This window comes from Dendroctonus ponderosae, unplaced genomic scaffold, assembly GCF_020466585.1.
Source record: "Dendroctonus ponderosae isolate FM_Combo_2020 unplaced genomic scaffold, Dpon_F_20191213v2 Dpon_F_20191213_3, whole genome shotgun sequence".
Taxonomy (NCBI): Eukaryota; Metazoa; Arthropoda; class Insecta; order Coleoptera; family Curculionidae; genus Dendroctonus; species Dendroctonus ponderosae.
The window spans coordinates 2,496,358-2,513,861 of NW_026018508.1; the positions used below are offsets into that span (position 1 = coordinate 2,496,358).

A 17,504-nucleotide genomic window follows, 5' to 3' on the forward strand; every position below is an offset into this window, starting at 1 on the left:
AATGTATCTAATATCATCCATTGCGTGTTATATTACTGAAAACAAAAAATAGTTCAATTTAAAAAATCTGTTTAAGTACAAGTATATTATTAAAAAATCATTATGAGGAAACTTTTGCATAAAATATAGGGTTATTTTAAAATTGACAATGTTTTTATTTTTCTCAGGATTTCTTAAGGAAGCAAACAATTTTTAAATGCGAGCTAAAAAGAGGACATAACACCTATACTACTTTTTGATAGCACTAAGATATTAAATTGTTTAAAATGGGGCACCCTGTACATTGAGGCTTAATATCTTCTGTTAAATTGTGGTCAATGTCGTACTGTAACATAATGTTATTAARGCAACTCTTTACTGCTTTCATAAATTTCTACTGAYCATTAGGTCTAGAATTTGCGATCTATTTAAAYRGGGGGCTCCAATTGGATATTTCGACAAAATACTTTCMAGAAAATATTGTAGAAACTGTTAAYTATCATCATMTATTTCAGCGTTTGCAGCTTAAATTTCGTTTAGTGCGACAATGATGAAACACCTAGAAGACTCAACTTTCAWGATTAAGTAATTTTCTAATTATTTTTTTAGCAAGTAATTTTGACTTGAGAACATGTCATAGTTTAGATGATTTATCGCACGCGGCACGAGTTAACYAGAAGAGGGAGACTGTRTGWAAAAAATCGTAACCCTTTCTAAGAGTTTAAAGAGTTTAAAGAGYAGAAAGCGAAATATGATTTAGTTGTACATTGTACTGAACATGTGTTCCAAATTTGTTTTTTACTTACTTSATTACTTTTTTCAGCAATTACTACTARCGCAATGCTAAACCTTAATACAMAGATTTTCAAAACAACTGATTATTTAAATTAACTGAAATGGAGCCTGACTTATTATACAGATCACATAATAGTAATTCTAAGAGCTTATGTAAGAAAACCAATTTAATCTAGACAATTCCACCCTCACTAAGTTGATAGTTATAATATTATAATGGGAGCTGTAAGTGAATTCGAGGAAGMTTATCTCTATTATTGTAATTTATTTAAATTTGAAAGTCCCAAGCACACTCTAATGATYAGCCGAATAAAAAAYATTAATAATAAAAGCAGCTTAAGCTTTCCGATTGAATTTAAAAACATTTTTCATAATTTRTTACTTATTATTGAAGTTTGAATGCAAAGTATGTTTTTGTTAGTTATTATTTTTTTTATTTTCAAACGTACACCTTAGGCGAACTTYAAATATTCAAGAATCTGTAATTTTTTTTATTGTTTCAGCCACACGAACTTACTTTTGGTACRTAGCYGACAGGTTTTATTTACATTTTCTCATGTAGGTAATTTGATWTTAATCTTCTATATACGGGTAATGAACAGAAAACATGAACTAAGAACATAACACAAATTTTTAAGATTGATTTGAAGGRTTTTGAGTTACCAATACCTACAGTTTTACGGTTCTTATTATGGAACAAACGTTCCTCAYGCGAATATACTGACCAAAGACAGACTTGTTGAAATAGCCCGAGTGTTCCTTTATCCTAATGGCATAGCGTATGTTCGCTTTTTGCTCTTGAGTAGSTTTACAAGAAACTCAGTTTTAAAAGCCTGCTTAAGTTATCCGTTGACTGGCATTAATGTATTTCTAGTTGAGAAAACTGTCCGACATTTTTAGGCCAACATGTTTGAAAATTTGAAATTCTACTTTGAAATGAATTATGTACATGCAAATCTTAATAAAGAATTAACAATTTTAAAACGTTTATGAAACGACAAATTCATTGCTTTTGTCTCAATTCACCAGAATTATTTTGTTGCATCGTATTTCAACGATTTTATTACTTAGTTGGAAACATTTTATATCATTAAGTTACAAATTCAATTTATAAAAGCAGTTACTTTTATTGGTCTTTAATTCATTCAATTCATTAAAAATAATTCATTAATATTTATTTTATTTAATAATTACTAGAATTTAAAGCTATCACGTTTAATCTTTTTCAATAACTAACTAAACATGAGCAAACTAAATAAACTGTTGGTTGACAGAGAAAACTTACCTCAGAATCACAACTTTTGCAAGTCGGAATTGAACAAAAACTCAGCATACAGTACTTCTGATTTTTCAACAACCAAAGTTATTTCCCTAGTTCCGGAATAAAAAAAATACGTCAAGGCAACTATTTGCATACGATTTGAATATATTATTCATACACTTAAAACTTAGTTGCTTTATTGGCAGTATATGTTCTTAATAAAATAATTTACGCTGAAAAAGTTTACTGCTGGCTGATGAAAAATACAAAATAATCGTAAAATTTCTTTACCGAGTCTTTCATGCGACCATACCGAGTGTTGATGAAAAGAAACAGGGAAATAAGATGTATAACACGATTGCATTATAAATCTAATTTTCATGTTCCTTTTGATCAAGACTGCGTACAGGGTGTTTCCTCATAAGTTGACACCTCCTCTAGATCGTTTATTTCAAATAAATTGTAAAAGTGAGGAAGACAAAGTCGTTTTACTCAAATTTTTTAAATCTGAATTTAAAATAAAAATATCAAACATGGAAATGTAAAAATTTGACATAAAGTCTTTTTTTTAATGAAACACCTTAGATATTTTTAGACAGGTTTATTGTATTTTTTTCAGATTTCAGAAATATGTATGCACGTCATCAGTGACGAAATTTGACTATCAACATAAGAACAATTGTGCATGAAATATGTGTGATAAGTCGTTTTTTTTGTGTTTTCGGCATTGGAAAATCTCAAGCAATCATAAAATGTGCGAATTTATGGCGGGTATGCCGTGGGGCGTAACGTTATGGGGTGAAGAGAGCGCCTTGTCGAATTTAAAGGTTAATTTGATTTGTTGCTATTTATAATTTTTAAAACGTAATATAGGAAAAACGGCTAATACATTTATAGCAAAAATACATAGTTTTTAAATTAGGAAAAAATCCGATTGGTATGTCTCAAAGTCTATAGGGTGTTTCATTAAAAAACAGACTTTATATCAAATTTTGACATTTTCATGTTTTATATTTTTATTTTAAATTGAGATTTAAAAAATTGAGTAAAATTAAACAATTTTCGTGTCAGTCACTATAACAATTTTTTTCCAATAAACGATCTACGGGGGTGTCAACTTATGAAAAAACACTCTGACTTCAATTTAAAAAAATGTTGTCATGCAGTTAATTTAAAGCGCTTTTAAAATATGTATTCCAACATTTTGGGGCACGCGTATTTAATTTATTCAAGGGTCAAGGTGCCTCTGTTAAAGGGTTGAAATTAAAGCGATAAAAAATCGAATAGCATGTCTCTTTGCATATAAAAAAAATACTGGTTTGAGCGTTTTAAAAAATATTTAAAAACAAGACACCAAACTTTTCTAGATAGTTTTCGGTTTGCAGCTTGCAGCAACATTTGTATATTAAACTAACAGTCTAATTTCCTTTTTGAAAGCTCACAGGCTGAGACGCTGAAAAGTTTATAAAAACAATTTATCTTCTATAAAAATGTATTAATACTGTCTTAGGGAGTGCTTAAAATTTTCTCTATTCTTTCCTGCTGCTCCTTAGTTAGTGTTATTAATTCACTTTCTTTCACTGGACTTATAATGGGATTGCAAAATTCTCTGGAAGGAAAAACTGTTTATTATCATTTTAAGCGTCGTGTAGCAATTTGTTACCGATGAATTCTTACTCCGTCTAGAGCTTTCTCTGCTAACAACTCGTGGGCTTGAATTTCTTTGATAAAATCGGCTTTTTGCTGTTTTGCTGCATTCCTATATCTTTGCCTGCATACCACACTGCTAAAAATGTAATTCACAAAATTGCCATCATTCCTTTCTAAGGGTTAATTGGAGTTTACTTGGGCTAATAAAACATCTATAGCAACAGAATATTTTAGATTATTTCTGGATAATCATTCAGAGATCACCTAATACTATTATTTCTTTCAAGGTTCGATCTTAATACAGAAATTTGTATGCACAGAATACATTTTAAGCTGAAGTATAAAATATATCTTTTGGGGAGAATTTGGCTGTTTGATATTTGTGGAATAAAGGCTCACATTACACTATTTTCAAATTTTGAATTGCAATAGTTTAAAACCTGATTAGCGTTGTAAAATGTCGCTGATAAAAATCGTTTCAGTGTTTTTATCTTTATAACAAATACCAATCAGTGATATGCAAGAACCGTCTCGATTAAGATTCCTATTATCCCCATATAGTCGATTCCTAAATCTACGAACATATCTCGAAAGAATTAAACATTTTAGGTGAGTGAGCGGTGAGTACCCTGTAGGTATTTTGTTTGTATTCTGGTTTGTGCTTTGAGTCTGTTCAATTAGTTTGGCCCGAACTCTAATATATTCGTTTATATATTGAGTTCGCTAATTATTAACAAATTAACCTGCACCTTAATGTAATAATAAATTATCTTACTAGGGTAGTTTTAACTGAGTGTAACTGGGATCATTGGTATCATTTGGAGTTCTAACATATTGAGCCATCATTTCATCTGTGTTATGAATAGTTGTACGAACATGAGGGGCGATTGATCTTCGGTCTGAACTTCTTTTTGCACCTATTAGCTGCTCTTGCAACATGTAGGAAGAATTTGACGGAGATCCCGCACTTCTTACTAATTCTTTAACCTGGAAATTGTTTTAGTAACTTTCTATGGGAAACTGTATTACTGGTCTAGATATAGCTTACAATTTAGACGAATTATTTTGTCAAGGTTTTTACAGTTYTTAATCATTTATTCAGAAAAAAAATATTTTACTTAYATCACTTTTTTAACAACTGTTTTGAGAAAAAAATGGCCAAAACTGTACAAAACCAATCAAAACTTAAAACTAATAATTATTATGGTTATAAATTAGGATTTTAWTTAAAATATTAACGAAGATGGTCGTAACATTTTCGAGTAAAAAAATAAGAATCAATTAATTCCAGTATTCAGGACGCCAAGTGCTCCAAAAAAATCATAAAACTGATAATTTAACAATTAGTTTCTTGATATTTTTTGTGTGATGTCCTATTTTTGAGTAAAAAATAAGTCGAACCGTTGCAGTATTCGAGTTGTYAAGTGCCCAAAACATATTAAAATATACCGAATGMTTTTCATTGAGGAAACGTSATAAACCWYTGATTTTGAMTCRATTTACCACTCAAAAATTAGCTGAAATTTGTTCCGCGCTTCTACACAAACACGTTTATAGCAAWTATTCTACTACCTCTTTAGCMAGTGAAACTACAGTGGTATATTCACTTGGAACGGCAGTTAGTGCCTGACTAGCTTTGATCCAAAGTTCACTATCTTTAGCGGCCATTTGGAAGAAGGAAAAACACACTTACTATGCACATAACAAAAAACTGAAAAAAAAGATAAAATTGAATTCAATTAGATAATGATAAAAACAAACACATTAGGGTATTGACATAATACCAGTAGAAAGTCAGATTGACGCAGAAAAACAAAACATACGTAGATATTGTGGAACTGGTGGAAAGATGTATTTAATCGTTCCAGATTGTAGCTATAGGAACGGAAATATTGATTACATTTCGGGKAAAATATGCTTTTTAAAATATTCGTGCTCAGTAAAATAACGTGTAAAACATTCAAGTATTTGCCTGTCTTACAGTACTTGCAATTGCTACCATTTTGTATGGACAATGGGTTTAAATAAAGTAAACACAGTTTTGATTAATAATTAATTCGGAACATATGAACTGAACTCATATATTTTTGTTGTCTAAATCATACATACATAAAAKGCATYGCTCGAAACTACTTTAAATAATTCTCTAAATAAGTATTTAAAAAATAAAACATGAACTGCTWTTCATTAATTATGTTGCTTTAATTGCTTTTATACTCCCAATCGATAGACTAGTAAAAAATATAAAAAGTGTTCTTGAAAAATTTTCTTAAACTGCACCGAATAATCAATTACTTCGTAAATGGTCCGTGTCTTGAAGAGAGGGTTTTTGCTATAAATAGTAGATGTATACTGAGCGAGATTTTGAACTTTCAATACTTCATAATGATTCAGGTAAAACTAATAAAAAAAACTTTATACTTGGCACTTTTCCTAATTTACAGATTTTACAAAACTGAACACAAAACGCAATAATTTGTTTACCAACTTAAAATTTTAATTTAAAAGTTATTTAAATTTTAATACAACACATAACAATAACCTATTACAGTAGGTATTACAAATTACAGTATTACAGCCTAGAAATATGTTTTAATAGCTAATATTTTTAGCACGAGATTTTTAAACAGTCCACCCTCATTATGCCCGCACATATCGGTAACAGTGGCGGCGCAAGGGGTAAGCGAAAATTTGTCTCGCCCAACCACTTTTAATATCGATATAAACAATTGCGAACGAAAAAAATCAGATCAAATTTGACAATAATGATGGTGAACGTGAAAACATTCCGAGTTGTTCGGGAATTGAAAAGTACATTTTTAAGTACTTAATATTAATAAATTATGTTCTTATCTAAATAGGGGGACTTGTTTCCTGCTTAGACAATAGCCAAATATTTTCATATAGAGGAAAAAGACGTCATTGATTTGGCTCAATCGCAACACGAACTTTCAAGACAGCCTTGGCAAGTTTTCCTAAAAAACAGTATCGTTGTGATCTTCGTAGTTCTAAGACCAGTTATTATATGATGTATCCTTGGATTAAGTACAGCAGTCTCAAAGAGGCTGTATTCCGTTTTCCCTTGTAGATTTTTCTTCAAACAAGGTGGAACCAGCAGTTTAAGTATTGTTATCGACGGTTACAAGAACTGGAAAAGGGCTGCATAAATAAAAACTGGGTTTAAAAATATGATTTAGTACAATGAATCCATTTTTTTAAACATATATTTAACGTATATTTCTTTATCTAAGCATTACCAATGTGATGTAGTTTTAATTGAGAACGAGACAAAGTTATTGTCAGATACCACTAAGAGGTATAAAGTCACAAATAATCTAAAAATAAACACGTTAGCAGATCGCACACTTCTTTTGCAAGATTTTAGTTTAGTCTTCCATGAAATGAATAAGTAAACTATGTAATATTGCAATGACAGTACCATCTTCTAGTGCAATTTGTGAAATATTTTTCAGCAATTTAAAGAGAATTAAAAATTATTTAAGAACAACTATGCATGCTAATAATAGAAGAATCCATCTACTAATGTTCTCCGTGAATAACTATTTCACTATTGAATTATTTCACTGCCTAATAAAAATGTTTTTCTGCTATCTAAGTTTTTCAAATGTTTTGCGCTCCCAAACAATTTGTTTTCCTTAAGAACTAATTAATGTTTTAAAGCTTAGTGATTTATAGTTTTTGTACAACATATTTTAATTGTAAATTGGTGTTTGTGGTTTGTGTTGAATTTTAAATCTGATGATGGCGCTGTTGTCTCGCCGAAACGTTATATGAAATAAACGGTATGAACATTTTAAGTTTTTAAGTTTTATTTCACATTTTGACTGAAACCCAGGAAAGAAAAAATATAATAATGTTTATAATGTGATTTCTTAATTTAAATATTTCAAATCTACTTTCGTTTAGAAAAATAAATTATTTAATCCAAAAAATAAAATTTTTCATAATATTTTTTATTACAATGCTAGTGTTGTAGCTAATTTCATTCAGCATTTGTTTCCAACATAATAACGTTTAAAAAAATGTTCACAGTTGTGAACTATATTTTTATCACATGTATTTCGCTATTCTACGAAAGTAGATAAAATCTTGTATAATACCTATTTGTATTGTAAATTCATATTGGAACACCAAGGTATTATCAAACTCTGTTAGCTCATTGTTTGACAAAACCATGTCGTTATAAGTGCTTACTAAAAATGAATCTTTGCAACGCTTGTATGTTAAATAAACATAACTAAAATATATTTTACATTATATTCGGTCAAAGAAGAAAACAAAATATTTCGTAAAACAGATATATTATATCCAAATCTTACAATTAAAAGTATAAATATCTCCTGCCATCTCAAAAAATTTTCCGCCGGCTTTCCCTCAAGCGGAAAATAAAGCTGGCGCGGCCACTGATCGGTGGTATTCACAAAGGGTATTTTTTCTTTTTCTAAAGTTTGTACAGAAATATTTCGAAATCAATGTCTTATTATTGTCTTCGTGTCTTGAGCTTATGTTGATATCTGTTTGTAAACTTAACCTTAACATGACTCATCTCAACAAAAATATCTTCTTCTACTCTAAAACCGAAATAAGTCGGTGCCACCGAAGATTTTGTAATTAAATCAAGTTTAGAAATTGAATTGATCTAAACACGAATTAAATCGGTGCCACCGAAGATTTTGTAATTGAATCAAGTTTAGAAATTGAATTGATCTACACACGATCTGATTAGAATTCTTGGGCCAAATATTTGTTGAATCCACAGCACTGGCTAATTAACAGTTAATTTTCTGGAACTGCAAATGAAAATGAAGATTATCATTACTCTAAGTACTCTTATATTGATTTGTTTAAAAATGTTATTTGTAGAATTTCTCAAAATTAACAGAGTATCAGATTCATGTAATTTATCTAATAACGAATGACGAAATACTAACCAGTCAAAATTGTTTCCAACTAGCTCTTTGCTTTGTCAACTAGTACAAATAAATTACATTATTTTGAAATAAAAAATTTTATTTCAGAACTTTTGTATGTAAATAAATTGCTTATTATTGTTTTGTAATGTTTGTAATGTAATAGTATGTTTTGTAATTTGCATGTGGAATTCGAACTTTAGCTTCCTGTAAAGTCAAAATAAACCTTTGACTAACTTCTCTAATTCTGAAATATAGAATCTTTGCATTACCGTACGGACCACCCTGCTTAAAGAATTTGTGTATAAATAAATTAACTGTGTTCTTGCCATTGAACGTTTCGAAGAACCGAAACGTTATTGTCAAAATAGTCCAATTTCACCTTTTCTGTAGTGAAATTATTGCGCAAGTTAATTGTCTTTAAAAAAATCGGTAAATTCGGTCATAAGGCATTATTGGACACTAACCACGTCGTAAAAACACAATAAAGCAAAGGTAGCAGAAAAATAAATCTTGATTTAAATGAACATAAACTCCGGAATTACGGCAGAAGGAAACATGTTATGTAAAAATGCCAGTTTTCATCAAAAGAACAATTTTTTTGAAGAAAATGTTTGTTGAAAGTAAGCGACTATTTGTTGCATTTTCGAAAATCCTGTGTGAAATTCCTAATCCTAATCAGTCAGCTTCAGATCTTTCATTTCCCAAATGAGCTCAGCAGCTTCACCCGACACCCACTCATCTCTCAATTTATATCTTCCATGCCACAACGTATCCCGTTCGTTCCCGAAAATCCTCCCAGAAATCGGGCAACATGGCCCCGCCGATCCCGAATGCGCGAGATTCCCATTCCGTCTAGTAGTATCGATGTGACGCGGGCCTAAAGTGGGTCGGATATGCTAAGTTTCTGATAGGTATGACAACAGCGGGTGTATAGAAGCATTGAAATTGCGGCGAATTTTTCTGTTTCCGGGTGTTTTTGGACCATTTGCCACGGCAAAATGAATTAGTTGTGAGTTAGTGAGGACTGACTGTGAGTTTGTATAGTGCCACTTGGATATATTGTGGTTTTTAGTGAGGGTTGAGCGGACGAAACAGGAGCACCTTGCGCACCCTTTTAAAATTTCATTTTTGTAAGTATTCTTCGGTTGTACGTACAGAAATATCTCAGTATTGTATTGGATGTAGTATTCATATTCTGTTTTAATGTTTTTATTGAAGAAATTGCATTTAAATGGTTACTAGTGGATAACTCGGCAGAATCATTGGGAAATAGTAAATAATTGCGCGTCTTAATGCGCTGCGCGCAGCAGAATCGAATTTATATTTGCCCTAAAGTGTTCCGTTTTCATAAATTATATAAATGTAATCAATAGTAAAAGCATGAAAATATTTATACTGAAAAGTGCAAACGTTTTTCGCTGTCAAATGTTGGCTAGGAAAGTCTTATTTTGCGGTTGCGCATTACAAGGAAAACATGTCGACTAATATGAGGAAATTGTCATATTAGGGAAAATACATATGAAAATTTATATATAATATTTACATTTTTTATCTAGTTTACAAGTAGGTACTTGATTGACTGAACGTTGGTGCATTATGAACTTGAGCAAGTGGGTATTTAAGGGATATTAAGCATCACTTTATCACAAGACTGTGATTTCCTTAAATTAGTGTTCTATAAAAACGTTTTTCTTTACTCGATATTATACCGAGCTTCCAACATTTTTTTAAAGAGATACTCACTTAGTTTTGTTGTATGTGGAGGTAGTTGGAGATTATTCTATAAACTGTTACATGTGCTTTAAAAAAATGCATTTAGGGCGTTCGTTATTCGATAAAAAATAATTGAAATCTGAAAAAGTTAAAACTTTTGGGAACTTTCTCTACTAATCCAATAAAACGTACTTATTTTCGAAATATTGCATTATAATTTATATTAGATTTAATTTATATCAGAGAATAAAAACTATAATAATATAAACCAAAGTTTTTGGCATAAATTAAATAATTTACCGTTAGAGATGGTGCTGCTTTTGGGTGTTTTCAACATTAATAATTGCGGAACGTTGTTTTGCGTTGATCCCATAAGAGGTTTCGTATTTCATTTTTGTGCAAAAACTTGACGGAGACATGGGGGAGTACGTGGGTTTACATTATTTTATTAGAACGGTTCCAATTTACCTCAAACAAATCCTTATATAAAAATATATATACTCAGGAGGAATTATTCAATTTTATTAGTAAAAAACATTTCCTACCTGTTAAAATCAAAGGGTCTAATAATAACGTGTAAAATATGAACGCTTTCGATCTTACTTCAAAAATCCGTTAAAAAAAGTGTCGAAATCTGGAAAATCTCTAGACTTAGTTTTGAAAAAATCCAACTCCACTTTTGAAAAATTCGAATATTCTTGCAAGTAAGATTCAAAAATATTTTTTTCTGTATATTGTTTTTTTAAACTTTTATAATCGATACATCTCATTTTACTCGGATTAGCCCAACTGACAAAGTTAAGAAATTAAATAACTTTTAAAATGCGAAAGTTGCGATGCTTGTTCAAAATACCTCAACAATTATATGGGAAAAGCGACTTCAGTTAACATTATTAGACGAAAGTATGCAATTTCTCTCAAGTCTTTGTGGCAAAGTTCCCAGTTAATGTTGACTAAGGAATTACTTACTACTAAGGAAACTGTATTCCATTTGAACCTAATTTCTAGCTTTTGTACGGAATATTCAACATTAGAACATTACCTGAATCTGAAAGGACTGTACTCAATCAAACTAAACCAGTTTGATGCTCTACAAGTAAACAATGCGTGGAAGAAAAAAAGTAGTTTTAAAATAATTGTATTACACATTTCATATTGTCTGGCTTAATTGTTTCACGTCAACTCTTCGAAACACCCAGGTCGCCAGTTTTTCATCATTTTTTTCTGTAGACTTCCTTTTTATTGGATCGTAAGAATTTTCAAACGAAATTCCCTTGAGTGATAAACGTGGCCATTTTGCCATAAATTAAACAACTCTATCGCTTCTAGTTTTGGCGAACAATCTATGAATGGTTTCCGAGAGGAATCGCATATGAATTACTTTGCCCAGGCTGACCGAGTTAATCTCACACATTTTTTTTCTATAACACAAATACAGACATTTATTTTAGAACTAAACACTGAATCATAAAAGTTCGTAGCTAGCCGGATTTTAAAGTGAATATTTCGGTTGAAAACATGTCTTTCATGGATCATTTCTATCATTTGGAACTAACCAGTAAACAATTCAAGATTAATTGAAATTTTTTACTACGATTTAGTCAACAACTTTTTAGGAATTAGGTCCATCACCATCTGATACATCAATTGGTCCCATCGCCTCAAAAGTGATATACATCGCTTTTTTCGCAATTTTTTAAAGCGGAATAGCTTCCATTTAATATAATATCACCATATCGCTTATTTCGCTTAACAACGTTACAAAACCCTTGAATTTATAAGTTTATTGTAACCCATTCTAAAGTAAAAATTCGATGTGCTGCCCATTCACTTCGATTCGTTTTTGAAGTTGATCAATAATATGGTTATATCCAGTGATCCGGACGCCCACTCCATAGAACCTTTCTGTCCGATCCATTTATTAGGAAAATGTATGTCAAGGCATTGCCGAACAGGTACAGCAAAATGAGAAATGGGAGTTTTGTCGGGAGCATATGTCTTTAAGCTGTATGTCAAGACCAAAGGTTAATAAATAAAATGACTCAAGCAGTTATTGCCTTAAATGGACGGTAATACATCTATCCCCATTTAAAGTTAATTTATAAAATAGTAAAATTTTAAATCTGTTGGTGGCGCTCTTGTCTCGCCGAAACGTAACGAATTCAACGATATTCAAAATTTTTACTTCACACTTTGACTGAGACGCAGGAAAGATAAGAATATAATTGTAAAATAGTATCCAAAAATTACAATCTCAACAATACCGCCCTACGAATGCATTTAATTTTTTGAGAAAATCGTGTTTGAAGATTTTGTTGAATGAAAATTTTTATTCGGTTTGTGACCGTGGCGATATAAAAAACATAGTTTCATCGAATTTGTGAAGTGAATTTTATATGCTGAAAGTTCAGTAATAATAATGATAATAATAAATATATTTACAATAATACAATAAAATAAGGTGAAAAGAAAAAAACACTAAACAAATACCTATCCAATAATCCAAATACTCTTTACAATAATACTTGGCACCATCAAGAAATTTTGGAAGCTTCTGACCATTATTACTTATCTATTGAGCATGGTTCGATCCGAATAATCAATTTTTGTCTATTTTTTTTAGTGATATTCAAGTTATTACAAAGATTCCTGTTCATTCGTAGAGAGTTATAAAGTTTTATACACTGATAGAATGCACCTTTTTCATACAGAATCTGTGAAATGGATACGTATAATTTAGTCCTTGTGGTATGTGCTAGACGAATAGTTTGTTACTTTTTTTAAGAGAATTATACATTCTTGGATATAACTAACGTGGACGATCAAGCTGATTATCTTATCTATTATATAGATTTATCATAATGCACAAAACTTTTGTCTTGCCAAAAATATTGTGAAATATTTAAATACCGTGTATACTCTCAAAATTTAAAAACATCTGGACTAACATATATTTCGAGCATCCTCATAGTATAGATAAACTACACAAAATTGTAGAAGGGTACTTTTTTAACATAAAAAATGTTGATAATTTGAAGTAAATATCGTAATTTTTCTTTTGCTTAGCGAATATTTCAATACGCTGCCAATGAAACGTGGGACCATTTGAAAATAACATTTATTAACAAACTGGAAATTTTATATTAAACTGTTAATATTTCCGAAAAACAATTTTTCCTCGCACTCTCCAAGTAGGCCCTTATTACCTCTTAAAAGGAATGACGCCAATTCTGAATCACTCTTTATAGCATAGTATGAGCTACTTGACATGCACTTTTTACTGTATTTTAACTAGATTTATGCCTCTGCTTGGAGATTTCAAATCGTGCGGTTTTAAATGCAATAACCTAAGCTTAAATGATCTGCTGCATCTTCAGTTTTAATATGACGCTAAGAGTATTCTTGAATTATTCTAGACGTATAATTTCATATTCAATAAAACAATACCACCAATCAAAAACACGTATTTTTGAACTTGTGTACCACTTAAGTAACCGCTGCTACTGAAACAAAGATAACATCAGACCTACACGTTCGCAATTTATTCAATTATTTAAAAAGCCGTTTTGTTACTGGGAACTTTTGTAATACAGCGATGATTTATTTACATGACAAAAGGTTCGAACACAATTTGCAACTTCAAAAAGTGCTAGTTTTTGCTTTGATGTTAAAAATAGAAAATGTTTATCACAGAACGAGCAAAGGATTTGTCGACAAATATTGACCGAAACACTAATGCTTATGTGTTGTTATTAGTGTAAATATCAATGAATTAAGCAAATGATTACGGTTAATATTCTGAGGTGATTTACTATTCTCACCTGCTCTTCGGCCACAAAGCTAATGACTATTAAAACGTTCTTGTATTGAAAATTACCCTACTGAATTACTCTTGTTTGAAAACACCACTGAAAATAATACTTTATAAGCTGGTTTCTAAATAAAATACATTCAAGAATGAAATTATGAAAATTAAAATCTAATCTAACTGGTACTAAAAAATTACTGTATATCTAGTACTTATTATACCATATTTTTTCTATGTTTTCAAATCATTATGCATTCAAAACATTTTACTTAACTGACCTTATAATTATTTATATGCGTGTACATAAATCCTGTACTTAATTGCTTATTGTCATAATATCACAAAGAAGGAAATACATCTTTCAGTTACTTAATGATCACTCATATGTTGGTCAAACCCATTGTATCCAATAACAGCGGTTCGGGAGTTTACACTTTTTACCACACTCTAAAACGTTCCCTTTAAAAGTTTACGTATTAAAATAACTTGAAGTCACATTACATTATTCCATACATAAGTAGAACATTGCTTTTCGGCGCTTCTGTATGGAAATACTGAAACAATTACTTGCCATAAGCACTATTATAGTTAGAATAAAAATGCCAGTCGACTAATTAATAAAGCCAACTATTAAGTCGATAAAATTCCACAATAGGGGGTGAAAACCAGAGCTATAAGCAGGTCAAACCAGCAGCTGAAAATTGAAGTCGTTTGAAACCATTAAACTAGAGGGCACGAAACCTAGTTATATAAAGTTGCCCTAGTTATGCAACAAATATTGGTTTTAATTATTTGTTCTTTATATGAATTGGGTCTGTGCTCTTTTATAAGTATTTGCTGCAGGCAATCGGTCTAAATGTTTTAAAAGGTGTATAGTTTCAGAGCGCAAATAATAGTACCTATTTTTATCGTTTATTGAAAACGTTTGCATCTAATAGATTAATAATGACATAATTTAGAAATTACATTGCAGAGTCATAGAGCTCTAGAAGTGTATGTGGAGCAAATATTGAAACATTAATAGGTTTCAAGTTAAATTTGCCATTTTCTAAGCAGTTTATTTAAAATAGTAATTACTTTACTAAAGCTTGTTTAAGTATTTTAAGAAATGAAAGCAAGGCAGCTTATTAAATTATTAGGAATTAAATTATTTACTATCATTTTTACTATAAATTTTACAGTACCATTTCCTGATCCACTCCGTATGCTCTACACATTAATAACCCCCGAAAGGAATCCTTAAAAAAACGATACAATAAATAGTTATATAAATAAATAAACAAACTTGAAATTGTGAACCTTTATGAGGTCAGGCATAGCATATGACTTTGATACATTTAAATCTTAAAGTATCAAATTGATATTGGATGAAGAAAGTTGACTTCGAAATTCAACTGAACCTCGCAAGCTTTAATGTAAAAGACTTACCTCACTACTTGAATCCATAATAAAATTGGGGAACAAGATTGCGATCGCCCTCAGAACGTTTTGAAATAAGTCTAACGCATTTAAGATTAAATTGAAACTCCACTTTCAGAAGAAAAATGCGTAAAGATGCGTTTAAAGCTTTCCGGAAGTTTAAACCTTACGGAAAAATTTAACTATTTCGGAACGACCATTGCGAATTTACCTTTTGAAATCTTCAGGCTTTCGTTAAATACTACATGCTTTTTTTAAGGAGAGAAGTTATTGTTTTGCAAATATACATCAGAATATTTTCAACTCAAAGACCTCAAAGAACATATTCGGGTCGGGTAAGCAATTACTGTAAAGCGCTGATGCACCGCACCGAGTCGAATTAAGTTAAACTACTTAATTCTACCGTACAATTTTGCAATTTACGATATAGCGAAAAAATGTTAATGGCAGAGGGTCAACAGATGAAAATGACATTCACTAAAAAAGGCGAGAACTGCTGAGAAATTTCTCATTATTCTTCTTTCTAGCTAAAATATTCTTATCACTGTCTTGATCTTGAAAATATTTATCCGTTTTATTTATAATTTTTACCTATTTTATTTTAAACGCAATAAACAAAAAAAGTCACATGGTGGCATATCTCAAATCTCAATCTCAAAGTCTTAGTTAGTATCTTTGTTTTGTTTTAATGTCAACGCGAAAAGTTGAAAATAACGATAATAGTAGTAAATGCCCATAATCATCCCCATAAAGACCCATTACCAATTAACTTATTTTCTCACTAAAATAATGTTATTTCGATGTTATTTAATAATTCTTTTGAAATGTTGTACAAAGCTTGACTGAAGTACCTACAAAATTACGTCAATTCACGTAGTAATTGTCAAAATTTTTAAAAGTTTAATTGACTTTTTAAAAGTTTTAGGGTATAATCGATGAATAAGTTTTAGTCTATTTGCTTTCATTATCCACATATCTCTACTTACTAGTTTTATATACATATTTTGGTTACTTTTGTGCAACGAACTATATCAATAATTTTATTAGACTCAGATTTGTACTTCATATTCGGATCAGATTAGAATCCGATATTGTTATCCTAGTATGAGTCGAGCTAGTCAGCTGCAGGCAACAATTGAAAGCAGAGAAGTAAAAAAAAACGGGGGTGTTTCACCCCTCGACACGTGGTGGAGGGCCATGCTGAAACCCCGGCTCTTCGCCCTTCACCACGCATACGTATATTAAAAATCAATACGCAGCAAGAACGCAACGACTTGTTTTGACATTTGGAGAAATTTACGTAATTTTTAGAAAACATTATGTACCTACTTTTGTTAACATACCTACTTTTGTCGTAGCGGGAACGATGTTGTCTACTTTTGTAATTTAAATCTGAAAACAAGTATTTTTGATAACAATAAAGTACAAAAAAGGGAAAAGTTTATTATTTAATGAAATTGAAAAATATGTTATTTATTCTAAGCTGGTTCTTCTCTAATAGCAAATGCTGTTTGTGTTAATTTATTAATTGTTATCAATAGTTTCTTCTCTACTGTAATAAAGAAACGTTTAAAAAGAATATACAAATATCATATTTTACGTCTAACAGCTATTTAAAATACCGGTACACAATTCTAAGAATTTAATTTTATTTAGAGATCGGAAGGCGTTTCTTCACATCCCACATAATTTCAGTTTAAGTAAGAAGACTACTTACCCAAAAATAAGTATCAATGGTTCGTAAACATATTAGAAAAGTGTTTGTGCTATTTACTGTTTTATTGTTAAACAGCTAAACGTGTGCGAAGGCATCTCACATTTTGCCGGACCAATTAATTAAGTGTTTATTAGCATTTATACAGGGTTGCTCATTAGTGCGTCAAAGTGCGATATCTCAGTAAATATGAAGTTTACAAGAAAATTCGTCCAACGAAAGTTTTTCACG

The 17,504-nt window shown here is 30.6% G+C and overlaps 2 protein-coding genes across 5 annotated transcripts in view; one reads left to right on the top strand and one right to left on the bottom strand.

Annotated features, from left to right (window-relative positions):
- Positions 1-3,513: 3,513 nt before the first annotated feature.
- On the bottom strand, positions 3,514-5,486 carry LOC109534596. The gene is made up of 4 exons (XM_019900316.2): positions 5,258-5,486; positions 4,461-4,672; positions 3,699-3,821; positions 3,514-3,644 (listed from the first exon to the last, which is right to left on the bottom strand). The coding sequence occupies exons 1-4, from the start codon at positions 5,351-5,353 to the stop codon at positions 3,542-3,544; spliced, it is 534 nt and encodes a 177-aa protein (XP_019755875.1). The 5' UTR covers positions 5,354-5,486; the 3' UTR covers positions 3,514-3,541.
- A 3,999-nt stretch (positions 5,487-9,485) lies between these two features.
- LOC109534593 (neural-cadherin) overlaps positions 9,486-17,504 on the top strand; it is a gene marked incomplete at its 3' end in the record, with an annotated part of 562,228 nt that continues 554,209 nt past the window's right edge. For all 4 annotated transcript variants that reach the window (XM_048664694.1, XM_048664697.1, XM_048664696.1 and 1 more), the window contains 1 exon segment: positions 9,486-9,749.